Source organism: Corythoichthys intestinalis, chromosome 20 (genome assembly GCF_030265065.1).
Source record: "Corythoichthys intestinalis isolate RoL2023-P3 chromosome 20, ASM3026506v1, whole genome shotgun sequence".
Lineage (NCBI taxonomy): Eukaryota > Metazoa > Chordata > Actinopteri > Syngnathiformes > Syngnathidae > Corythoichthys > Corythoichthys intestinalis.
Window position 1 is genome coordinate 23,831,940 of NC_080414.1, and position 26,556 is coordinate 23,858,495.

Here is a 26,556-nt window from a genome sequence, read left to right on the forward strand (position 1 = left end):
AGCCTTGAGAATTTAAATTTTTGTTAAAACGGCTTGTCTAATGTACAAGGTGTTACATGGACTCACCCCACCTCCCCTGACTGACTTTTTTTTTTTTTTTTTTTAAAGTAAGGGCTCACAGCGGTCTCAGGACCAGGGCCTCCTCTAGAGGGGATTGTGAGGTCCCGATCAGAAAAACAGCCTTCGGTCACAATTCTTTTTCTGTAAAGGCCAGTAAAATCTGGAACAGTTTACCACTTGCCATCAGGGAGTGTCCCACAATACGAACCTTCGAAGCTCAAGCAGTGGTTGAAAGTAAACCAGTCCTGCAACCACGGACTTTTAAATTCTCAGTAACCTATTGCACTGTGCTGTTTTATTGTAACCTTTTGTTCTTTTTTTTTTGGCTTTATGTGTCTTTGTGTTACCTGCTTAGGGACTGCGGATGTAAATTAGCATTTTTGCTACAATACGGCATATTTACATGTTTTGGATGTGTCTAATAGATGTTCATCAATGTGCATTGTCTCTATTAAATAAATACATAAATTAATTTAAAAACACCATCTAAAAATCATCTGCAAAAGATATAGTAAAATAGTCAGTTTTAAACTCAACAAAATCTGAGCAATATGACTTAACTAGCAAAACAAGCCAACGTTCTAATGTCTGCAATAATGTGATGGCTCTCCAGAATGCAGTCAACTGTGTCACGTTTCATGATTCATATAAGATGTCCATCATGTCATATGGGGTGTCTTTTACATGCCGCTGACTCATTTTTCCTCATACCACAGCAGCGTGCAAAAGAGGAAGTTGTGAAAATGAAACCCATTATTTGATAACAAACTGTAACCCTGAACCCCCTCATTACATTTATGGTAAAATAAAAGGCAGCTTTCTGTCAATTTTTGTGTTCGCTTGTTAGCATCTTTAACAGTACAATAGGTAACAGTGATGATTAGCTTCAAAATACTGAATAAGTAAACCAAATATTTTCATCACGGAATGCTTTCATAGATCGAACTGAAACGTCCTCATTCACACAAATAAAATATACTGAAATATGCACATATACTTTATTTTAATAGTGTGTATGGCAGTTTTGTAGCATTTAAGAACATTTTAGTAGTATATGCCAGTTAGAGATTGGTAGTAACGGGTTACATTTACTCCGTTACATTTACTTGAGTCACTTTTTGAGAAAAATGTACTCCTAAGAGTAGTTTTACTAAGCAATACATTTTCCTTGAGTAGATTTGTGAGGCAGAAACTCTACTACTTACGTTCTATTGATTTTAATGTGATTTTTATGATCTTCATGTGATGTAAAGCACTTTGAATTGCCTTGTGTTGAATTGTGCTATAAAAATAAATTTGCCTTGCCTTACTCTTACTCTGTTACTTTGGGCTACACTTGTCGTTACATTTTTCCTCTTTACTCTACTTTTTAGATTTTACTTTTGTTTTTGCCAGAGACAGTGGCTCAACCAATTTCACCAAAGAGACATCGCAATAATAATCACATGACTCCATTATACCAATCAGACTCAAGCTTGCTGTTGTACGATCACGCCGGTGTTCTGTCAAATTTTGCACTCTTATAATATTTTTCTCCCGAAGCTTTTGTGGCAGTGAATAAGCACTCTTTTACATTCAGTTGGACTCTCAGTGTTATCCAAATGTGCTAAATAATTAAACTACCGTATCTTTCGCACAATAAGGTGCACCTGAATATAAGTCGCCACCAACCAAATTTGACACGAAAATGGCATTTGTTCATAGATAAGCTGCAGTGACGATTAGCCGCAGTTGTCCTCGCTGTTTTATAAGTGTCTGTCATAAGACCTAATGAACCACCATGAAGTTTTGAATCAATTGGCTGCAAAACTGCATTGCTTCAAGAAGCTTCATTTGGCCATCACTGCTCCCTTGGGGGAGACTGTCAACCTCAGCTGCCACCTGCTGTCAATACTGTTGTTGTCCAACGTGCCACCTAGTATGGTTTGCAGCGCTGCAGATGTAAATGACAATCAAAATTCATGTTCTGTGCTAATTATTTCTTCAGCTACTGTTCCACTTGTTTCATTAATTGCTAGTTATGGTATTTGGTAACACTATATTTGACAGTGGTGCCAAAAGACTGTCATTAGACAATCATAATTATGACATGACACTGTCATGAGCATTAATGAATGCTTATGACAGTTATTAGTTATTATTTGCCATTATCTGGCAAATTATCTCACTGTTGAATGGATGTAAAAGATCCGAGCTGGACATACAGTGGGGCAAATAAGTATTTAGTCAACCACTAATTGTGCAAGTTCTCCCACTTGAAAATATTAGAGAGGCCTGTAATTGTCAACATGGTTAAACCTCAACCGTGAGAGACAGAATGTGGAAACCCCCCCAGAAAATCACATTGTTTGATTTTTAAATAATTTATTTGCAAATCATGGTGGAAAATAAGTATTTGGTCAATACCAAAAGTCTCAATCTCATCTCAGTACTTTGTTATGAACCCTTTGTTGGCAATAATGGAGGTCAAACATTTTCTGTAACTCTTCACAAGCTTTTCACACACTGTTGCTGGTATTTTGGCCCATTCCTCCATGCAGATCTCCTTTTAGAGCAGTGATGTTTTGGGGCTGTCGTTGGGCAACACGGACTTTCAACTCCCTCCGCAGATTTTCTATGAGGTTGAGACCTGGAGACTGGCTAGGCCACTCCAGGACCTTGAAATGCTTCTTACGAAGCCACTCCTTTATTGCTCTGGCTTGTGTGTTTGGGATCATTGTCATGCTGAAAGACCCAGCCACGTCTCATCTTCAATGCCCTTGCTGATGGAAGGAGATTTTCACTCAAAATCTCTCGATACATGGCCCCATTCATTCTTTCCTTTACACATATCAGTTGTCCTGTTCCCTTTGCAGAAAAACAGCCCCAAAGCATAATGTTTCCACCCCAATGCTTCACAGTGGGTATGGTGCAATTCAGTATTCTTTCTCCTCCAAAGAAGAGAACCTGTGTTTCTACCAAAAAGTTCAATTTTGGTTTCATCTGACCATAACACATTCTCCCAGTTCTCTTTTGGATCCTCCAAATGCTCTCTAGTGAACCGCAGACGGGCCTGGACGTGTACTTTTTTCTGCAGGGGTACACGTCTGGCAGTGCAGGATTTGAGTCCCTGGCGGCGCATTGTGTTACTGATAGTAGCCTTTGTTACTGTGGTCCCAGCTCTCTGTAGGTCATTCACTAGGTCCCCCCGTATGGTTCTGGGATTTTTGCTCACCGTTCTTGTTATCATTTTGACGCCACGGGGTGAGGAGAGAGTTGAAAGTCCGTGTTGCCCAACGACAGCCCCAAAACATCACTGCTCTAGAGGAGATCTGCATGGAGGAATGGGCCAAAATAGCAACAACAGTGTGTGAAGCTTGTGAAGAGTTACAGAAAATGTTTGGCCTCCGTTATTGCCAAAAAAGGGTACATAACAAAGTATAGAGATGAACTTTTGGTATAGACCAAATACTTATTTTCCACCATGATTTGTAAATAAATTCTTTAAAAATCACACATGTGATTTTCTGTTTTTTTTCCACATTCTGTCTCTCATGGTTGAGTTTTACCCATGTTGACAATTACAGGCCTCTCTAATATTTTCAGGTGGGAGAACTTGCACAATTAGTGGTTGACTAAATACTTATTTGCCCCACTGTAAATGGACTTAGTTATATAATTTACCAGATGACACTTAATGATATTTGTCATAAGCAATCAGTAATGCCCATGATAGTGTCATAATTATGACGGCCTTATGACTGTCTTATGACGCTGCTTTCAAATAAAGTGTTACCAATTAAACCAAATAAAACTGCACTGGACTAGAAGCCGCAAGATTCAAAATGAAGGAAAAAAGTAGCGGCTCATAGTCCGAAAATTACGGTACATCATAAACATACATGTGCAACATGAATATGGTGTACAGTAAATAAATGCTTAAAGGCACCGCGAAGACATTAACAGTTAGAGAGTGGTGTGCAGTTGAGTTGTGTGCAGCCACATAGCAGGATGTTTCTGAGGAGAACTTTTCTTCTTGTCCGTCCATGATGAAACGTAAGTAAATATTCCTTTCTTGATAGAAAGTTTGTAGTGTTTACTTTGGAACTGCTGCATTCACGGACATATTAAGATTACTGTGCAGAACCACAAAGTTGTAATTTCTGGTGGGGTGAAAAATCTGACAGAACACTGGCCTGTTCAATTCTGTGGCATCTTTAAAGCAACGTAAAAAAATTAAGTATTTAACATAGAGCGCTGCCATCAACATGACTCGAAAGCACAGATTTTAACCTCTTTCCCAGTTTTTATTTGACACCGATTGACCATGGAAAAATCAAAATTTTGATCCTTTTAATTTCACAATAGGAACTATTCACTATTAAACTATTCAAACTAGGAGCTATCTTTTTTCACAAGAGGGCAGTCTTGCTTTTTGGACGAATGATTATGATGGTTTTTTTTAAATTTTTTTTAATCTTTCTATTTATTTGGCTTAAGGTGGATATGTAATGGGTTATTGTACAGTATAATAATTTAATAGTTCATATAGATAACTTTGTGCTGAGAAAAAAAATGCCATCGTTTAAAAAAATTGAAAAATTAAAAAAAACATCCTAAGCAGTTGCTCACAATGTTAATTATTACTTGAATATTCTTTTCACCAAATACTTTTTACTTGTACTTGAGTACAGTGATGCCTCGCTACTTCGTGGTTCAAGCTTCGCACCCTCAGTGCATTGCGGATTTTTTTTTTCAATTAAAAAATACAGTATTTTATAGATCTGTCCCGATCCGATCACGTACTCTCACTCTCCCTCCTGCAGCTTTTCTTGGTCAGGCAGTGCACTGGAGTTGCTTGTTACAGTTAACGATATTGACAGGCATTAAGGTTTGATCTTGCCAGAGAAGCTTGGAAGTCGAAACTTCAAGGCGCTGCATGTGTCAATCATCGTTTAGCTTGTTAAACATTTGCTGTGGCAACTCATTGTGTGTAAGTGAGCAGCGTGAGCAGATTTGAGTAGAATTACTCAATGAAGCATTTAAGAAAGACAAGCATTTTTCTACATTATTCTTGTTTAAAAATAATTCGGTGGGACAGTACTATGTTTAAAACTTATCATAATTATCACATTTGAAATGCTTAAAAACCACATATTAAAATACATATACAGAAATAAAAGTTTTTTTTTTTTTTTTAATTATACTTTGGGGGGGAAAGAGAAAAATGTCTTATGTATCTCTTTCAAATGCTAAATCTGAAATACACTCACATAAAAAAAAATATATATATATTTTGGGGTTATATTATTTTGAAGTAACGCTACTGTTACTTGAGTAAGATTTTTGGCTACTCTACACACCTCTGCTGCCAGTGTTAAAAAAAAAAAAAAAAAATCAATAATGTGTGTGAGTAAACATGTTTTTATTTGGATAGTTTTCATTATTCGTTTGAGGGAAAAACATTTCAACAATGTATGAAAGTTTTCTGGGCATCTTGATTGTTTAACACAAACAAACAAAAAATACCTGCCATGAATAATTTTTTCTAAGTTATCATAACCATTCTTGAGAACTATGAAAAGCCCCCCAAAAATGACATTACAGCTCACTGACTCTTTCATTAGCAAACTTTAATCATTAGACAATGCACAATTCATCAACTACCCTGATCAGCGTGCTCAGTTGATTAAATTGGATTGCTTAAATTCATACTTTCCTACATAAGAACCAGATTTGGCGTTGTAAAAACAGACAACATATTTATTATTATAACCATGGATAGCAAACATATTATAAAAACTATTGATAATATATTTTCTCCTTTTAAACTCGATGAGATTGTTTTTTTTCATGGTGCATAGAATTCATACAGCGGATCACAGTCTCAAAAACAAACATTTATTACACAACCAGTGGCAACACAAGACGATTCATGCAGAGAGCATTAATTCACAGTTTTCCCCATTTGATGTGCGGACATCAAATATCTACTCTCTCCTCTTCAAGACATACATTGCATTCTTTATTCATCGTTTTGCTCAAAATTAATTGTAGTTATTTTGAGTGTCCTGTGGAAGGAATATACAGTAATTGTATTGGGTAGCACACACATTATTCAGCATGAAGATTGTTAATCAAGAACTTTCAGGTTTAAAACACATGGTTACCTTGAATTACAGGTTACTGTTATGGTACTCAAAATCGATCAAAATTAAATTGTTATGTTAGCAGGAAATATAAACAGTTCTCAGTTACTGATCACACACTGATTAAAAAAAAAAAAAAAAAAAAAAAAAACAATATACAGAAACCATCTGTTATGGCACACAAATAATATAGTATTTGAATAACGCAAGTTTCAGGAGACTTAAATCAAAATGTTGGAAGTTCTGACAACATTCAATTGATGTTACAGAGGTGGGTAGAGTAGCCAAAAACTTAAGTAAGAGTAGCATTATTCCAAATTAATATTACTCAAGTAAAAGTAGTAATCCCAAAAATGTACTCAAGTACAAGTAAAAAAGTATTTTGTAAAAAGAATGTAATGAGTAACATTGTGAGTAACTGCTTAATATGTTTGATTTAAAAAATATATATATATGAAGGATATTTATTTTTCTGAGCACAAAGTTATCTATATGAACTGTTATTATTATATTGTAATATAACATATTATATAACCACATTCAACCAAAGAAATTCAAAATCAAAACAAAAGACATCAAATTCCAGTGAGAGAGTAAAATCTACAGAAATTAAGTATTATTCATTCAAACAGCATGAGTGCCCACTAGTGGAGAAAACATCCTATTATGAATCTTATTATTATCCTATTATGAAACTAAAAAGATCATCTCTCCGGTTTTCCGTGGTCAATCGGTGCAAAATAAAACCTTGGAGATTAAAATCCATGCTTTTGAGTCAGGTTTACGGCGGCTCTCTATGTCAAAGAGTTAATTTTTTACGACGCTCTAAAGACACCACGTAATCTAACAGGCCGGCGTGATCATAGTCTGATACGTATCTAATATGTAGATTAAAAAGGAAAAAATGTAACGACGAGTGTAGCCCAAAGTAACTGAGTAAGAGTAGAGTTTCTTCTTCACAAATCTACTCAAGTAAAAAGTATGTGTTAGTAAAACTTCTCTTAGAAGTACATTTTTCTCAATAGTTACCCAAGTAAATGTAACGGAGTAAATGTAACATGTTACTACCCACCTCTGATAACACGTTTTGTTTTTGACAAAACCAAAAGTGTCATAATTCTTAACATAATTCTCTTGAATCTGGTTACACCAAGACAAAAAGGGCTGCTAGATAAGGCCCCTAGTTAAAAATACTGTAAATTTAAATTTGTACAAACATCTAAAAGTGTTCTATTTTACCATTTTCAAACAGTCAAAATCTGTGTTCATTGTGCATACATGGTCAATACAAAAACCAAAACAAATTTGAGGAAAACAACAAGAGTCAGTTCAACAGTAAGAAAACCTGCTACCAGAAATGAATCATATTGCACTACGAAAATATAGAACATTGATGAATGATGTGCAGAATATACCATGCAAATATTTGAGCGTAAAATAATACACAATATGATAGGCTTGCTACTGTCTTTTTGAACCTTTTCAACATTGAGAAAACATGAGAAATCCTGTCTTTGGATGTATTATTACACACTCCGGCAAATGGTTTCACTAAACATTGGATTGATTCACTGGAATGTCATAAGTTTTATTCCTTTCACAGTACTATCCAGCAAAGCAACACTTTCATTGTCCTACACATTGGTCAGTAGCCTTAACAATGTAATCAGTCATATGTCCAAATGAAGACAGCCTTAAAAGAAGAATACAGGCACACCAACATGTCAACACACCAAAAATATGCATATTAAAAACACCACAGCTCAAGAACATATTTGCTCACAATTTGTTAGGCAGGCTTCCAGTGTAGTCATTATGGGTTTTCTAAAATAGGTCTATTCCATACTTGATCCTCCTACTTTCTATATTCAGGGTAGTTATAATCAAATTTCTCATTTGGTTCCTTGATGTGCTTAATGGAAAAGCTAGGAAGATAGGAAGCTTATGGAATAATTGTGGCTAATTTTTGCCTGGCTAATGCTAATCTAGCAAAATAAATAACCCAAAGTATATCTACGAATGATTGTTTTTCTGTCTTCACTTGATTTGCTGGTACTACAGTGGTATGAAAAAGTATCTGAATCTTTTGGAATTTCTCAAATTTCTGCATAAAATCACTCTCAAATGTGATCTAATCTTTGTCAAAATCACACAGATGAAAAAACAGTGTCTGCTTTAACCAAAACCACCCAAACATTTATGGGTTTTCATATTTTATTGAGGATAGTATGCAAACAATGACAGAAGGGGGTAAAATAAGTATGTGAACCATCACATTTAATATTTTGTGCCCTCCCCCTTCGCAGCAATAACTTCAACCAGATGCTTCCTGTAGCTGCAGATCAGTCTGGCACATCGATCAGGACTAATTTTGGCCCATTCTTCTCTACAAAACTGCTGTAGTTCAGTTAGATTCCTGGGATGTCTGGCACAAATCGCTGTCTTTAGGTCATGCCACAGCATCTTAATGGGCTTCAAGTCTGGACTTTGACTTGGCCACTCCAGAATGTGTATTTTGTTTTTCTGAAACCATTCTGAAGTTGATTTACTTCTGTGTTTTGGATCATTGTCTTGTTGCAGCATCCATTCTCTTATTAGTTTTAACTGTCTGACAGACAGCCTCAGGTTTCCCTGCAAAACATCCTGATAAACGTTGGAATTTATTCTTCCATTAATTATTGCAGGTTGTCATGATGCTCCTTCCCCCATGCTTCACGGTGGGGATTAGGTGTTGATGTTGGTAAGCTGTTCCATGTTTCCTCCACACATGATGTTGTGTGTTACCCCCAAACAATTCAACTTTGGTTTCATCAGTCCACAAAATATTTTGCCAAAACTTCTGTGGAGTGTCAGAGTGCCTATTTGCGATCATTAATGTCACCATTGGAGTCGACAGTTTGCACGTCCCAAAAAGGGACACCATTGGCAACATTAGGGAGCACCAAAACCCATTGGACTAACGTCCCAAAAAGGGACACCATTGGCAACATTAGGGAGCACCAAAACCCATGGGTCTCCTCGTGTTAAACGAGCAACAATGTTTTTTTTAGACATCAGTGGCATGGACCATGTTCCATGGACACCATTATTGGCCATAGTTTTACGTATAGTTTATGTGTGCACAGAGATATTAGACTGTGCCAGTGATTTCTGTGTCTTTAGCAGACACTATGGTTCTTTTTTTACCTCTGAGTATTCTGCGCTGAACTTTTGGCGTCATCTATGGTGGACGGCCACTCCTTGGGAGAGAAGCAACAGTGCCAAACTCTCTCCATTTGTAGACAACTTCTCTGACTGTCGATTGATGAACATCCATACTTTTAGAAATGGTTTTGTGTCCTTTGCCAACTTTATACAAATCAACAATCCTTGATTGCAGGTCTTCAGACAGCTCTTTTGACCGAGCCATGATGCATATTAGACAATGCTTCTCATCAAAACAATTCTTACCAGGTGTGTGTTTTATAGTGGGCAGGGCAGCTTTAAACCATTCAACAGTGATTGGACACACACCTGACTTAAATAGGTAAAAAAGTGGTTTCAATTGCTCTTTAAGTCTCCTTAGGCAGAGAGTTCACTTATTTTTCCCCATTGTGCCATTGTTTACATACTATCCTCATTAAAATATGAAAACCTATGAATGTTTGGGTGGTTTTAGTTAAAGCAGACACGATTTTTACGCCTGTGTGATTTTGACAAAGATCAAATCACATTTGATGGTAATTTTATGCAGAAATGTGAGAAATACCAAAAGGTTCAGATACTTTTTCTTACCACTGTATATTTCACTTACAGTACATCTCACATAACACATTTTTATTGGACAGTGTATACCAAAATCTACAATAGCGCTGGGTAGTCATACATAACTGTTAATGAGATTTAATATTGCATTTGTAAATGTAAGCTACAGAAAATCAATTCGATTTCTAAAGTAACAAACGCTGTGTACATAGTTATTTCTTTGTCTTCTTTTAAGAAAAGGCACCCTGAAACATTTTCTGCTAACTGAAAAAAAAAAAGTTTGGATTTATTTTGAAGAATAATAATAATTTTTTGACTGACCTTAATATTGTCCACATACAATGCCCGTACACGCAAAGTGACTTTCAGATGGAACTGTGTGGCTGATACCAGAAAATATTCAAATATAGTGTAATAAAGTACGATATGGGATAAATAATATTTTCTTTCCTGAAAAATTAATCTGCGATACTAATGCACGGGATATAATGATATGGTTTTAAACAGCATATACAGTAGTACAAGAAATAGTAACCACTTTCAGTGCAAGTGACAGCTTATTTGACTTCAAAGCTACAGAAGGTATACTAAGCACACTTATGGTTCAAAATCAGTTTTCCTTCCAGTGTTTATCCACATAAAGAGCCAAAATATAAAACTGATTTTTCTCACATATGATGCCATAGTTGTTTTTACATAGATTTTGATGAAACTGTATTTTCTAGGATAATACTATTTTCTGGTATAGCACCCTTCTTGAAAACACACTGAAATTACAGTGCAGGAACGTAAACGGCTCTCACAAACATCGAAATTTCTTCGCAGTATTCAAATTCTGAAAAGAATGTATTCTTCTCCACTGTCTTGTTATGGTTCGTATCGAAAACAAACAGAGCAGTTTTCAAAAAATTCCATTGACACCACTAGTAAATCACACATAGTAAAATAAGTGTCCGTAGTGGCTACAAAGTACACAGTGATTAATTGTCAACACTTAAAAGGTTGTGCTTTAGTTAACATTTACAAAAATCTCATGCTACATAAATAATTTTTTTGATGATGTATATATTGTTGTGTAATACGTGTGGTGGCATCTCTGAGGGTGTTACAGAAGCTGAAATTTTTCTTCCTACTATGCTTCTCGATGAACAATATGACATTGCTTTAGTCTTTTATTGTTTATCGAATGGTGCAAGAATGTAGACAGGAAGACTGTCTGCTGGTTAGACTCGTGAACGCAAAGCGTCGACTTACACATCATGAAGCAAAATTGTCCTTTGCTCATGACTTCACAATCTACCAGGCTAAAGTATTCAACTTATCCTTGTTAACATGTTGCTTGAATGATGACATACCAACCACATGTACGCCAAACCGAAGGTGGATTCATACAGTCAACTGTTGGACTAGCTGTAGTTACATCAGGTTTGATGATGTTTTCCTTTGTCAGACGGAAAAGCTCAAGGTAGATTGTCACAACAGTACTACAACGGTTGGGAGCCATACCGAGAACACGTACCGGCTGATTTTACCCGAATTTGGTTAATATGCTTCCACACTGCACCGAGTGGGCGAATGAAATAGAGTTTGATTAAAACAAAATAACGGGTGCTAGTGTGAAAGCCCCTTGAAAATCAAGATTGTTGCTCAGTGGTCACACATGGCCCTAGAGCCGACAGTTATTCCGTGCATTATTCCTTATTAGGTATGGATGCTCCCTTGTAGAAAACATTTCGGGTGATATCGGGGCTGTTTCCTCGCTCTGGAATCAAGATGACATTATGACCTTTTCGCCGCAGGGTGGATTCCCGACTGGAGGCGACTGAAGGAATTTCTGAAGCTGCGTCGCCGCTGCCAGATCCGGCTCCGCTAACATCCCCCGGAGTGACCCTTATTGTAGAGAGGCTCTGATTATGGTGCTTCTGCTCTGGTTGGCTTGTATGAACAGTAACTGTGGGCGGTGTGACAGAGGCGGTAGTGACGTGATAAGCACGCTTCCTGTCAATAGACCCTTCTCGTATCGAGTCTGAGCTTTCAGAGTCTCTGTTAAGATCATTGAGATCGAAGGATTGCCTCAAACTCCCACCTCCTGTACTACCGTGCCCGACAACAGCTCCGTTGCCATGATCCAGAGATCGCCACCGCCACGATCCACTTCCATCGGTGGAAGGAGCCTGGATAACCGGTTTGTTGTTTTCAGGGTGTGCTTCTATTCTGACAATTGCGCCGGTGCTGCCTGAAATACTGCCTGTGGTGCTGCCCAAGGAGCTCGGTCCTGTAGTGCTACTAGGCTCCTTTTCAGTCGTAAGAGCCCTGTAGTGAGCCAAGCCCTGGGAACTTGCTACAGTGCTGCTCTCATCCAAACTTTTGGAATGGGTCTGAAGCAAACCCTGCTGCTTGGACATAGCGATCACCTGCATGATACGTGGTTGGGTTTTCTTCCCTTCGTCATTAGTCCTGCAAATTGCAGTCTTTTCAGCAACTCTTTGCCAGTTAGCCTGAACTGTGCCATCTGCTGAAGAAACACCATCAATCCCTCCTCCAACTGTTTTTGGGGAGGTATTATGGTAATTTTCATGTGATTCTTCTGGAATGTGGACCAGTTGTGAAGACCCAGGTCGAGATTGCATTAACATTCTTGCTCCTCCGGTAATGCCACTGCAATTACTTGGCAAAGTGGTGCTTGCTCCCGTGGCCAGTTTGGATAAATATGCGTGAGCTTCAAAGCTTGCGTCCAAACCCATAGCCGATGGTTCAGAGCTGGATCGGACTTCCATACTGCCATGGTGATGAGGATGCTGAGCGGCTTGTACAGATAAGTCTGCTGTTGGTGGGAAACAGTCAGGTACCTGAAGAGTACATTTGTGGTTGTTTTTACTCTTCCACTGTGACAAAAGCTGCTTGGAACGGCTAGAATCCATGGAAGCATGGTGAAGGGTGGCGGCGTGACGTCTGGCTGCTTCCTCGTATGCTGCGATGGCCTGCGGAGTGTGAACACGAGGGAGGGTGTGGCTAAAGGTCACAATGGTCTCTTTGCTGCGTGGGCTGTGGGGTGAGATTCCATCCGCATCTCTGCCAGGGCACTTCAGGCTATCGTCACCCTTTTGCTGTGGAAGACCCCGATGGAGAAGGCCTTCGGACTGGGAGGTGGGAATACCAGGCTCACCCGATATGCTGGCTTTCATTTGCAGGTGATGAAGGACTGCCTCTTGACTAATGTGCGGTAAAGAGCAGGATGGGCAGTGAGGCTGTGGAGGGAGACTAGTGCTAGATTCTTTATTGGGGAGGAAATTTCCAACTGCGTACAGACCCTGGCAACACATGAAAATATTGCATAAATAAATACACTGTTTATTGGAGTGTGCCAGGTAAACAACATTCTTTCCTGTACACCCAAGTACTGCAAATGAGTTTTTCGCATGGTCAATTTTTTTACTCTGGATTGTGGTCTTTTGTCAAGTAACAATTAATAACTAATAAAAACAAGGCTACTGTGTACTAAGGTTTTAATCAAATTTAAAAAAAAAATCATAGAGCTTTGTATTTTGATTCTTTTTGTCCATCTGTTAGCCTAGAGCAGGGGTCGGGAACCTTTTTGGCTGAGAGAGCCATGAACACCACATATTTTTAAATGTAATTCTGTGAGAGCCATACAATAGGTTTAAAACTAAAAATACAAGTAATATGTGCATTTTATGTAATTTCAACACTTTTAAAATACAATACGTCTCAGAATTATTTTTAACAACTAAATAAAATAAATAAAATAGTAATTATTAAATAATATTAAAATAATTATTTTAATATTTTGTGTCCACAGATAGACTGTTGTACTAACAGTTTTAAACCAGCAGGGGGGAGGCGTTCGCTACATAGCGTGCATGGGCAACAAATGTTCGCATTTTAGAGCGAATAAGAAATCAGCCGTCTTGGCAGCAATGTAAGACGGACGTTGTAAACTAGTATTTTTTTCTTGTTTGAGGTGAGAAAAAGTATAATTTGACTGTGTATATTAGCGGATTGCTTTATTTTATGATGATTGCGATGTGTGCTGTGTGTTAATATTGTTCAGAAATATGCTAACCATTAAGTATTGTAATGTCCGTAACTATTTGTGGGCCCTTGAAGAGGCCATCAGACGGCAGAGTAGTGACGTAGCGGGAAGCAAGGAGGAGAGAGCGTACGGCGTGAGAGCGAAGTTAGCATGTTGCGGATAACACTGTTATTTTGTTTATTATTTCTATGGTTGCCACAATAAAGTGGGGAAAGTCATCACCGACTCCTCTCCTTCCTATTTCCCCATTCGGGGCTATTACAGTATGTTTATGTGTGACTGCAGATGTGTTTGTAATGGCGAGCGGACGATGAGTGAATACTAGTAGTGTCTAAAATGCAGAAGTTAAATGTTTTGTCACAAAAACTTGTATTTGTTTATTAATATAATTATGTAAGAGTCCACATTTTAGAGCGAATAAGAAATGAGCCGTCTGTGTGCAGCAATGCGAGACGGATGTTGTTTTTTTTTTCTCCTTGTTTCAGCTGTACAAGAAAAATGAAAATAAAGCAAAATGAAATGTGAAGCAACAGACTGAAGCATTTAATCCCTGTCTGCACCGCGCTACAGATCCATAGCTATTATTTCAACCGACTGTCACGCGCATCATCAGACTTCAGACGTTTTCCACTGCCGCACCTGTAGTGTCCCGAATGTCGCCTGATCACTGGGTTTGCCAGTGAAAAAAATGTGAGCGCCCCTTACTGGTTGCTCTTTTTAACACCTGCCAGGTTTCTCCCAAGGTCCTAGCGCCGTTGCCATTACATAACGAATTTTTTTTTTTTTTTTTTTTTTAAATAACTGAAGATTTGTCTGTGAGCCAGATGCAGCCATCAAAAGAGCCATATCTGGCTCGCGAGCCATAGGTTCCCGACCCCTGGCCTAGAGGCTACTTCCTGGTTAATGACAAATGAAGAACAGACATAGTGCAATTATGATTATGGGGGTAGAATGGTCCATTGAGACCATATGGACTGTTGACCAAATGTTATCCAAATTATTACCAAAGTGATTAAAATAGAATTGGTTGTTATAGTGTGATAGTTTTTTCCTTCATACAGCATTCAAGTGTTAATGACTGCTATTAACAGGGGCCAAAGCCAGTGGTGAAGTAAGACTTTTGCACAATACCGCCATACATTGAATATTTTTTTATTTTTACAAAAACACTAAAATCAGACAGACGTACCAGGTAGACAGCAATTCCACCGCCAATCAGAAATCCCAGATAAACATCAATAGCATGGTTCTTGTACTGAATAATCCGCGTCAGACCACAAATGATGGCACAGATGACAAAGGAAAAGACCAGCAGGGGCTTGAGCAATTTGGATGAGTCGGTCAGAGTGCTGTTGAAGTACATCTGTGGGCACGTTAACAATGTTCATTAATTTCTTCTTTTTGGGGGCTTATAAAGTTGTGATGAAAGTTCGGTATAGTTAAAGCAACACTTGGTAACTTTTCAACTTTTATATAATATTTTCATAACATTTGTGACAATTAGTTGAATGACATCTCTTTTTTATCGTGAAGGGGTCTGTATCGCTTTCAGTGGCACATTAACTTTGAGGTGGGTGGCAGGAACCCTGCCACACAAAAAAACCTGCAAATGTGCTGACTGCTTAATAGCAGAAGTTATTGTCCCCTAGGGGTGGGAACATCTTGGTACCTCACGATATGATTTACGATACAAAGCTCACGATAACAATGGTCTCACGATATGGAAATACAACGATTTTCAATACATTGGTCAGGAAATCATTTTACAAAACAACTCATAAACAGAAAAACAAGGTCTTCAACCTTCTGCTGTAAGTTTATCCCTGGTAGACGTCCAATGCATTTGAACTTGAAGGGCATAAGCGGATTTTAAGGGGGGGGGCAGCCCCCCCTTGTGGCCGAAAAGTTTCATTGCATGTAATTGACTTTCCTATATATATATATATATATATATATATATATATATATATATATATATATAAAAAAGTTGTAAAGCAATAAAACTGCAACAAAATTGAAATGAACAAACAACAACAACAACAAAAAAATTATAATGGGTCAAAATTATTTTTCGAACAGATCGTGTGACTAGCAACTTAGACGTTCATTTGCTTTTCATATAATTTTCCCCAAAAATTAGGGCAGGGCAATTTTTTTTTTTTTCAAATGACTATAACTTTGATTGAAAATATTTTGTTTGATTGAAGCAACTTTTTGGTGGGATTAAATGATTTAGACACAAATGTCCTACCCATAATATGGCCCAAACACAAAAAGGATTGCTTCAATCAAAGAAAACTTTTTCAATGAAAAATTAAGTGTTCAAATGCAAATTTTTCAATCTCAAATATTTTTTCGCATTCAAAAACTTATTCCATGATTGAATTTTTTTTTTTTTTTGATTGAAGTGATTTTTCTTTTTGAAAATATATATTTTTTAAAGCAACTTATGTTTTGATTGAATAATAAAGACAAAAATGTCTTCGCCACAATGTGGCCCAACACAAATCAACATTACTTCAATCAAAAAAGTTGCTTCAATCAAAACAAAAAAAATCCGTCAAAGAAAAATAGCTTTCACATGCATTTTTTTTTTTTAGTTTTTTAAGTTTCAAATTTATTTTTGTATTTTCATTGAAGTGACTTTTTTTTAGTTGAAAATATACATTTTGATTCAAGCAACTTTTTTTTTTTTATTGAAGCAACTTTTTTTTGATTGAATAATAAAGACACAAATATACCTCCATATGGCTCTGCCAAGGGGATACAATTTTTGACTGGGGTAACTACATTGGCACGACACCGGTGGGCGTACCATATTCAATAGATGATGACCATGGCAAAAAGTATTGCCTAAGCAGCCTGATTTAGAATTCCCCTCAAGAATGATTGGGGACAAAAAAATGCTTATTTTCAACTTATTATTATAACTATTCTTGTAAGTTAATTTTATTGCTGACGCTGCGTTTCGGGGTCATCAACATGTTGTGCCCCCCAGCCCAAAAAGTCAAACTCCACTTCAAACAGGCCCCTCCCACTTTTATGGCCGTCAGTGGCAGTCAATACAAGGCAACGAGATCATTTCGGGCCATTTCAGGTCGTTACCTGTTCGTTTTCAATCAGTTCTTGTTAATTTTGGGGCTTTAATGGGTCACATGGTTGCTAACTGTCATATCCTATTGTTTAGCCACAACTGGATTCATTACCTTATTATTATTCGTTCTTCACACAGCCGCCGGAAACAGAAATGTTGTTTAATCTATCTGCAGGCGACTGGGAGATTGATTTTTGATCCACTGATGATTTTACAACACTGTTTGGGTGTGCGCTGGTCCTCATGGAAAACACAGCGCTGGTCCTCGTGGGAAACGCAGTCTTCTTTATAGCAAAACACTACCGCTTTTGTCCACCGGCGTCGCTAAAATCGACCAAACTGAAAAGCTACAAAGTGTTGCTTTAAATTTTGCGACAAATATGCAAGTAAGCACAAACTCACCGAAACATAGACAGCAGCAAAAGATGCTAAAGTAGCATGTTGGGATGGGAATGATTTTCTGCAATGTACAAAAACATCAATAAACACACAAACAAACACCACTGAGTTGACATTGTAAAAACGTTTCAAGCTGACCTGCCCTGGTTAATAGCTGCTGTATCGGCCCCAGAGCAGATATCCTCCATGATGTAAGGATTCTGCTCACAGCTGATATTTAGGGTTGTATAGTTGGGTTTACACACTGTAAGGAAGTAAGGGGCTGGGTAGCCTGTCATCAGCTGGAGGATGTCTGTGATGAGGGCGGTGGCACAAAGACCAAAAGCATGAACACCTGTAGAAAATATACAGCAAGAGGTCAAGTTAATATTGTGTCATAGCGCAACTTATTATTAATAATAACATTAAGATTATACTTTAGGTCATGACAAAAAAACATATCCTAATTATGCAAAATTCAGTAATGAAACAAACATACCAACAAAACGTATAGCTCTGCGTATGAAAGAGTTGAAGTTACAGCCGGCTGCATTGATGTTTGCCTCAGCTCCAGCGCCACCTTTTCTTCGAGCTAGACAACAAAACAGGATGGCCTCGCCAATCATGATCTGTTAACACAGAACACTACATGTTTATCCCCAGGCTGAGTATTGCGTTCACATACAGTACAAGGGCTGCCCATTTAAATCCCGTGATTCTCACGGTGTTTCGGCATGTGTGAAAGGAGTTTTTACTTTCACTTGTCATCATGTTCTGTTGTTGCCGTCAGCTGCGGCGGACAGCGGGCATGTTGTGTTGCACAAGTTCTGAAATAAATGATTAAAAACTTTACGAAGCTGGTAATTTATTTTGGGATGTTACAATAATAATAATTTTCACCTTAACTTATGAAGACTGACGAACGGAGGTAAGTAGAGGACCGTCGAGATTATAGACATTTTACGGCTGTATTGTTCAGCAGGTTCACGGACGCGCACACCACGCTCGTATTTTTCTGTCATTTCCATCTTCATTTCAATGGTAAGCGTCACCTTTTTCCTTTTTTTCACCACCTGCACTAACATTCTTGCAACCCATGCTGATTTCTCTCACAAGAAAACCCGCCGTGCGTCCGTCTTGTGGGAAAACAAAGAAACTGAAGCGCTGTCATAAGTCGTATTTAGAGCATGTCATCTGATACACGTAGAAACAAATGGTGAGTCAAGTTTTACGTCAGATGTCGAAAAGATCATATGTTGAAGCGATCGTATGTCGTGGTACCACTGTATTACATTTTTTAACGTGTACAGATTCTTTAAACATGAAAGCATTCATCAGTGATTCACAGGACATTAACTGGGACCGGGGTAAGTTTGAGTATGTCTGATGATTATTAAACGGTTATTAAACATTTGCTTTTACCAATGAAGGCTCATAATAAAGTATTGATTGCTATAATAGTTTTTTCCATGATTGATTGCAGTAAGAGACATTTTAGTTATTGATAACTATAGACATGTTTAGCTCTTGATAAAACTGCCTTATCATACTGACTGGTTTAAACCGGCCGAGGTTCCACAGGTCAACTTAAATACAAACTAAAAATGTCTGGGACATTTAGGAAATCATATTGTTGCATTTTATTACTTTCCAAATCCTATTGCTTCATGAAATGTATTTGATGAGATTATTAAGTTGTTGTTATATATTTGCTCTAATCAATTGCTGCTCGCAATGAAGAAATGCTTTTGCTTATTATTATTGTTCACAAAGAAAAAATGTTTTGTCTTGAAGCCTCTTGCTGGGTCAAGGGCAGAAGAGGCCGCTTTGCTTTGCTGAAATGTGCTGACACACATGTATATAATTCCACCGACATGCACACACATAGACAAACAAAGACAAAGCATGTTGTCAGCTTGCTTCCCTTTTTTCCCTTTTAGGGCAAGACACCCGTCTGTTGCAAGGGCCATCCCAAATAAAAAGGTGAAGGAGGGGCTAGTTAGATCGATTGCCGAAGCTGGATAGTTTCCCCTCTTTCTCCATGCAAGCTTTTCAACTAAATTGAGTGCCTTCTCTCCTTATTTTGGGCAGTATTATAAATGTCTACATAAGGATTCGTATTTGAACTTGACAATGTCAACCCTTTAGAAGTGCAGTGGTATCTCGAAATATGAATTTAATTCCTTCAAGGACCTGGTTAGTAAGTCGCAATGGTCGTGTTTCGAGCGGGATTTTCCCTTCAGATAACATTATAATTCGAATAATTCGTTCCGCAGCTCAAAAACCTACGCTAAATCCTTCATAAACACTGCAGGTACAATTACAAATAGCTATTACATATAGCAAAACAAATAAATTATAAATAAAAATTGGAATAATAAAAATAATAATGTAACAAATCGGGTTCTAATGTGGCAGGTGTGCTTTGCATGATGTTCCTGAAAGCACCGTGTGACTGACGAGAGTGAGAGGTGCGGAAGAGTGGGACATTTTTACTTTCTCTTTTCATTTTCTGTTGTTGTTAGCGTCGGCTACGGCGGACATTAGCTGTGTTGTGTTGCACAAGTTCAGAAATAATGATTAAAAACCTGACGAAGCTGCGGACATCCTTGCCAATGTTACGAAAACAATAATTGTCGCCTTAACTTATAAAGACTGGCAAAAGGAAGTCAGAGGAGGACTGTCGAGACTGTAGACATATTCCGGCCGTATTGCCGAGCCATTTCACTGACTCGTGCACCACGCTCATATGTTTTTCTATGATTTACATCTTAACTTGACTTAACAATGGTAAGCGTCAACTTTTTCCTTTTTTCACCACTTGCACTAACCTTATTGGGACTCATGTTGATTTCTCTCACAAGAAAATCCACCGAGCATCTGTCTTGCGGAAAAACGATGAAATTACAACGCTGTCATAAATTCTCCTATTTCGAGCATGTCATCATATGTCGAGACAAACGACAAGTCAAATTTTACGTCGGATGTCGATGCGATCGTATGTCGAGGTACCACTGTACAAGGTATACTGTGGTATGAAAATGTAAAGGTTTCAAAAGTTTTTTGTCATACCGTGCCTGAGGTATTAACTATTTTTATGTTCCAAAAATGCACTTAGAAATCCTTCGCTTGCAGCTGTAAGACTCAACCCTCTCCCACCAGCTGTTGCTCAGTGTCAGTGAGTCAGCTACGCTACACGATGGCTGGAGGAGGTGAACTTTTTCCCCCATTGAAGAAAACAAAATCGCAGGTATAGCAATACTTCGGCAACAGAAAAGTTACAGACGGCCGCGGTTTAGAGGAAGCAATACTGTATCTCCAACATGATTTCGTATTTATACAAAATTAAAGGTTAGTAAACACTAGTGGTGTCAACAATAATCGATGCGGCGATGCATCCCGATGCGGGGCATGGACGATTCGATTCGATGCAGGCAACAAGCCGAATCGATTCAGCGTATTTTAAAATATATAAGTACGTTAAAAAATCTTCCCTGCGCAATTCCGGTGATGCAACGGATTTGGTTTCCCCATTTGTATTATTATTCTCATGTTTCATTTTTTACACACTGCATAACTCTGGTCAAGTTTCCCACCAACCTCGTAGAAGCCAAAATGTCTCCAGACGTCTGCTTTCAATGTCTTAGGTGCATCAATAATCTTTCTCGCTATCTCTTTCTCCGCTTCAGCCATTGTTATGTTATGTCCTATCTCTTAGAGGTTAGATCTTGTGCCCGAACCCGAACGGGTCGGGCCCAAAATGTTAAGCATTCACGTTCGGGTCGGGTCGGGCCGCCGCGCCGACTAACAAATTATTTAAAAAAAAAAAAAAAAAAAAAAAAAAAACTGAGAGCAGGCTCTCTGTATTGTGCATTTGCTTGTGCACGCACATGCCCGCCGTGGCGCCGCCCGCTTTTTCTTCTTCTCCTCCCGCTGTGGCGCTTGCGATTAGTTATGAAAGACACTTTTATTTATGCACACAAAGGCAACACAAATGTGATCCTTTCGAATCTTCTTTGTGTGTCTACAAAACTGCATGTTTTCTTTCTTTTTTTTTTTATATTAAACTTTCCCGGTGTTATTTTGTTGTGTAAATGCTTTTTTAATGATCGCAAAAATATGTAGACTATTTAAACATTAAGAAAACTTGCCTTTTTTTCTGCCAACTGAGAATTCGTTACAAAGGACACTTTTATTTATGCACACAAAGGCAACAGAAATGTGATCCTTTTGAATCTTCTCCTCTGTGTGTCTGCAAAACCGTTTTTATTTTTTATTTTTTTTTATATTAAACTTTCCCAGTGTTATTTCGTTGTGTAAATGCTTTTATAATGATCATAAAAATATGTAGACTATTTAAACATTAAGAAAACTTGCGTTTTTTTCTGCCAACTCGAAGAAATGAAAATAAATTGCTTCTGGTGCGGATTTTTTTTTTTTACGTCACTCCAACAAAAAACAAAAAATTAAAAAAAAAAAAAAAAAAATCGGGTTTTTCGGGCTGGGCCTGCAAATCTATTTAATTGATCGGGCTCGGGCCGGGTCGGGCTTCGATACCAGCGGGCCGTGTCGGGTCGGGCTGGATTTTTTAGGCCCGATCTAACCTCTATTGCACATATATAGTGGGCTAGGCCTACATTTGACTTTTGTTCTACATTGCAATTTAGTTGATGTTTTGTTTGCAACTGAACTGATCCTTGGATTGATATTGCGATAAAGATGCTGCTGCACTACAATATTTTCTTTGTCGTTTTCTTTAATATTTACTTGAATATTTTTATTGATGGGTCGTTGTGACTAAAATACTGTGACTGTTATTACTGATTTTGCACAGGAGATCAGATGTTGCACTGTGTGAAAGGCTGCTACTGTGTGTCAAAAAACAGAGAAAGCCCTGGTCTCATTCAAAGCACTAATTAAATTCTCTGATCTGTTTTTTTTTTTCTTTAAATATGTATGTGTGTATATATATATATATATGTATATATGAAAGTATTTTCATTTGACTTCAACTAGGAGTGACACAAGAGCCAATAAAAAATTGTTTAATGTCTGACTTTGTGTTGACTCATGATTCACAAAAAATATGCTTTGCTTTAGAATTTTAATGCATCCCAGGCTTTAATGCATCGCGATGCATTGCCGAATCGAATCGTGACCCTCTGAATCGAATCGAATCGAATCGTGGCCGTCCAAATCGTAATTTCGAATCGTGAGGGCAGTGCCGATGCACACCTCTAGTAAACACTGTCATAAACGTTTCCCACCAGCTACGAGAGTTAAGTCCAGCGTGTTTATTGTGTCTAGTGGTGGTAAGACATGTTTTTTTTGTCTCTCTGGCAACTGTCTGTGTTGAGGAAAAGAGTGTGTGTCTAATGTAAACATGATACAAGTCATACGCATGTGCTTTTTGTGGAAAATAATTCAATTATTTTTGTTCTAATGGTAATAATGTTGAGCTGTGGCTGTGGGTTTAGGCTCACCTAAAGGACTGCATTTATTTAAGCTTATTTAGAATATTGTTATTTCTTTTTTACTTTACTTTTTTTCTTAAGATTGTACTTATGTTTGCTAATATTGCCAATTAGCTAATATGTTTAGAAAAAATTAAAATCTTGTTCAGTGGAAAAAAGTATTTTTTTTTTCTTAAACCAAGATATCTCAAAGTAACACATTTTAGAGCTGTAAATGCACTGCTGTGATATTTTGGTTTAAGATTATCATACCATCAGAATGTCATACCGGCACATGCCTAGTCACTACAGAAACAAGAGCATTCTGCATAAAACCTGAAGAATGAAGTCAGGGATACCTGGGCTCTCGACCTTGGAGCTAATTTCACATCGTTTTATATGGATCCTCATGACATTTACACCGAATATGAATGCATTTTACACCTTGCTATTATGTGCTGCACTGTCTCAAGAGTCATTTTTGCACAGCCTGCACTCAGGGTCCTTTCTATTGTAGTCGACCATGGCCTCAATCTTGTGCATAATGTCTGTTCTTGTGCTACCATGATGGCAACTCTTTGTGCTCTTTCAGACCGGCCTTTTCCAGCCACTGATAGGATTTCACAATATCATACACTCCAATCGGGGGTAATTGCTGGACTGGGGCTCTTCATTCTGCTCAGGTTGAGGATTCTGCTTTCTGAAGCATTCACAAAGAGGGTCGTATCGCTGATGTATTCCTTGATCGAAATTGCTTCATCCTGGGTAATGGCCTTCATGCTTACCAGGTAAGTATTAAGTACAAATTCTAGGGGTAGTGAACTTGGGATGAAAACCCCGATGCATTGTGGGGAGCTTCTCCTCCTTTGACCAGCACATATACCAACTGTTCCAAGTCAATTGTGGTTGTGTTTAGAGCAGTGGTCCCCAAACTAAGGCCCGCGGGCCGGATACGGCCCGCCTCCACATTTGGTCCGGCCCCCTGAACAATATATATAATATATATATATCAGGGGTCGCGTTAACCGAATATTTTCCGTCGTTGACCGTTTTTTAAAAACGGTGACGGAAAAAACTGAAGTCCGTCCGTCACTTTGACAGGTTGCAATTCACACCCCAGACCACAGGGTGGCGAGTGAGCATATTAATTAGCTATTGTCTCTCTTAATGCATGACGTCGTTGGCTATTCTGTCAGAATATTGTAGCGTCACCGGGGTCTGGCGGCGGCACCGTGATTGACACATCAACGCGAGGTTCTTATTGGTGCACCCGGTGTGCCAGCATGTCATCCAATTGGTGGACTAGATTGCCGCCTGTGTATAGACCCCAATCACATGACGTCACAACTCCGCCCCCCTGACTGGTTTCGCCATATTGTGTGTCAGCTCGTCGTGTTTACACATTACCGCTACGTATATGCCTCCTATTACGGCGTGTTTTTTTGCTCGTTAACATTAATGATCAAAATGGTGAAGGCGTGGGTGGCGGTTGGTTGCAGTAACAGAGAAGATAGACGGAGAGACTTGAAGTTCTACCGTATTCTGAGAGACCCGAAGAGGAGAGCGAGTTGGACTGCTGTAATTCGACAAGAAATCTGGGCACCAAACGATCATCACAGACTATGTAGTAGTCATTTTATATCTGGTAAGATGCATTTAATATATATTTAGAAGATTTTGGGCTGACAACCACAATTAAGATCATTGTGTGACGTTGGTGATTGGGGTCTATATAGTTGCCTCTTTTTCTTTGGGGGCGGAGTTGCTGTTTTGTTGGTGGTGTTGGCGGTAAGCAGAGTAAAAAGAGGGAGAAAAATACCACGACTTCCGTGTCTAATTTTTCGCCGCCAAGCAAGCGTTACAATATTAATTAACAATGAATGAAAACTAAATACTATTGAATATGTCATCATTATCATTTTAAAAATTTAAGTGACGGGTAAAAATAGATTATGACCGGATTTTTATGACCCTGTCAGTCAAAATGACAGACAACGAAAATGTCTAGCGCAACCTCTGATATATATATATATTTTTTCAATAGTGTTATTTATTTTCTGGCTTTTTTCTGTGAAGAACGCAGAGAGGGTTATTTGGTCATTATCTGTTTAATTCATAGTGTTATTGTTATTTATTATTATATAATATTATATAATATTTAGGGCTGTCAAACCATTAAAATTTTTAATCGAGTTAATTACAGCTTAAAAATTAATTAAACGTAATTAATCGCAATTCAAACCATCTATAAAATATGCCATATTTTTCTGTAAATTGTTGTTGGAATGGAAAGATAAGACACAAGACTGATATATACATTCAACATACGGTACATAAGTACTGTATTTGTTTACTATAACAATAAATCAACAAGATGGCATTAACGTTATTAACATTCTCTTAAAGCGATCCATGGATAGAAAGACTTGCAGTTCTTAAAAGATACATTTTAGTACAAGTTATAGAAATGTTATATTAAAAAACCCTCTTGATGTTTTTGTTTTATTAAAATTTGTAAAATTTTCAATCAAAAAATAAACTAGTACCTTGCCATTGTTGATGTCAATAATTACACCATGCTCACTCATTGTAAAATAAAATCATTTGGACCCAAGCGCCAGCAGAGGGCGCCAAACACAAAAAAACAAGTAACAAGCAGACATTACACTGCTGTCATTTTAATCTGAGCGGGGCATGTGCAGCAATTGCGTCAAATATTTTAACGTGATTAATTTAAAAAATTAATTACTGCCCGTTAACGCGATAATTTTGACAGCCCTAATAATATAATATAATATAATATAATATATTTTTGTATTTTATTTACTTTTGTTCCGTGAAGAATCCAGAATGGGTTATTTGATTGTGGCTCTCTGAAAAACAATAAATTTTTACATTTAGGCACGCCTGCAATCGTCACACTTTTTCTGTTATGAACTGACCCAGCCCCTCATCAGAGAAGGGAAAAGTTATGTGGTCCTCACAGGAAAAAGTTTGGGGACCCCTGGTTTAGAGAAAAAGAAGAGACTTGTGTCCTGACAGTAAGTAGTGACATCATGTAACATATTTTTTGGACTGATTTCATACCGTGATTGCAGGTCCTGCAAAAGCCAGGCTAAGCAACATTAGCAGGGGGATGACCTCGTGGTTAGGGTCGATGTAGGGCAGGCTGAGACTGCGGTCATGACAGTTGAAGCCAGACTTCACTGGCTTGAACAAATCCGTCCACTCCAGGAAGTATAAGCTGACCATAGATGACACCAGGATAGGCAGCTATAAAACAACACAACAGAAGACAGAGGCAGAAAATGAATGAGACACATTCAAGTCATAAACTGTCAAGACACAAATGCCAAGCGAATAAATACAAGGTTACCGAGGTGATAAATTCTGCAAAGGCCCCCCATACCGCTATGCCTCAATGACAAAAGTAATTTCATTTGATAATAGTGGCGGAGACATGGAAATAAGATTCAAATTAGATTGATTGAAGTCGCCATGTGGAATTCAGTTTTATGTAGCGGCTAAATTATAGCTACCTTGTGGCACTTTTCACAGATGGCCTTTAGAATGCTCAAAAAGTTAATTTGCTATGTGTGATGGCAATCAGTCTGAAGTGCTCTATTCCCAGGTGCTTCATTTGCT

At 38.0% G+C, this 26,556-nt stretch overlaps 1 protein-coding gene across 1 annotated transcript in view; it reads right to left on the reverse strand.

Annotated features, from left to right (window-relative positions):
- Positions 1-6,316: 6,316 nt before the first annotated feature.
- Positions 6,317-26,556, reverse strand: part of LOC130908647 (phospholipid phosphatase-related protein type 4) — a 29,186-nt gene continuing 8,946 nt past the window's right edge. The window contains exons 2-7 of the mRNA XM_057824304.1: positions 25,999-26,184; positions 17,958-18,087; positions 17,618-17,813; positions 17,483-17,540; positions 15,176-15,349; positions 6,317-13,243 (exon numbers count right to left, since the gene is read on the reverse strand). Coding sequence (XP_057680287.1) covers positions 11,624-13,243; positions 15,176-15,349; positions 17,483-17,540; positions 17,618-17,813; positions 17,958-18,087; positions 25,999-26,184 — 2,364 coding nt within the window. The 3' untranslated portion in view covers positions 6,317-11,623. The remainder of the gene's footprint in view (positions 13,244-15,175; positions 15,350-17,482; positions 17,541-17,617; positions 17,814-17,957; positions 18,088-25,998; positions 26,185-26,556) is intronic.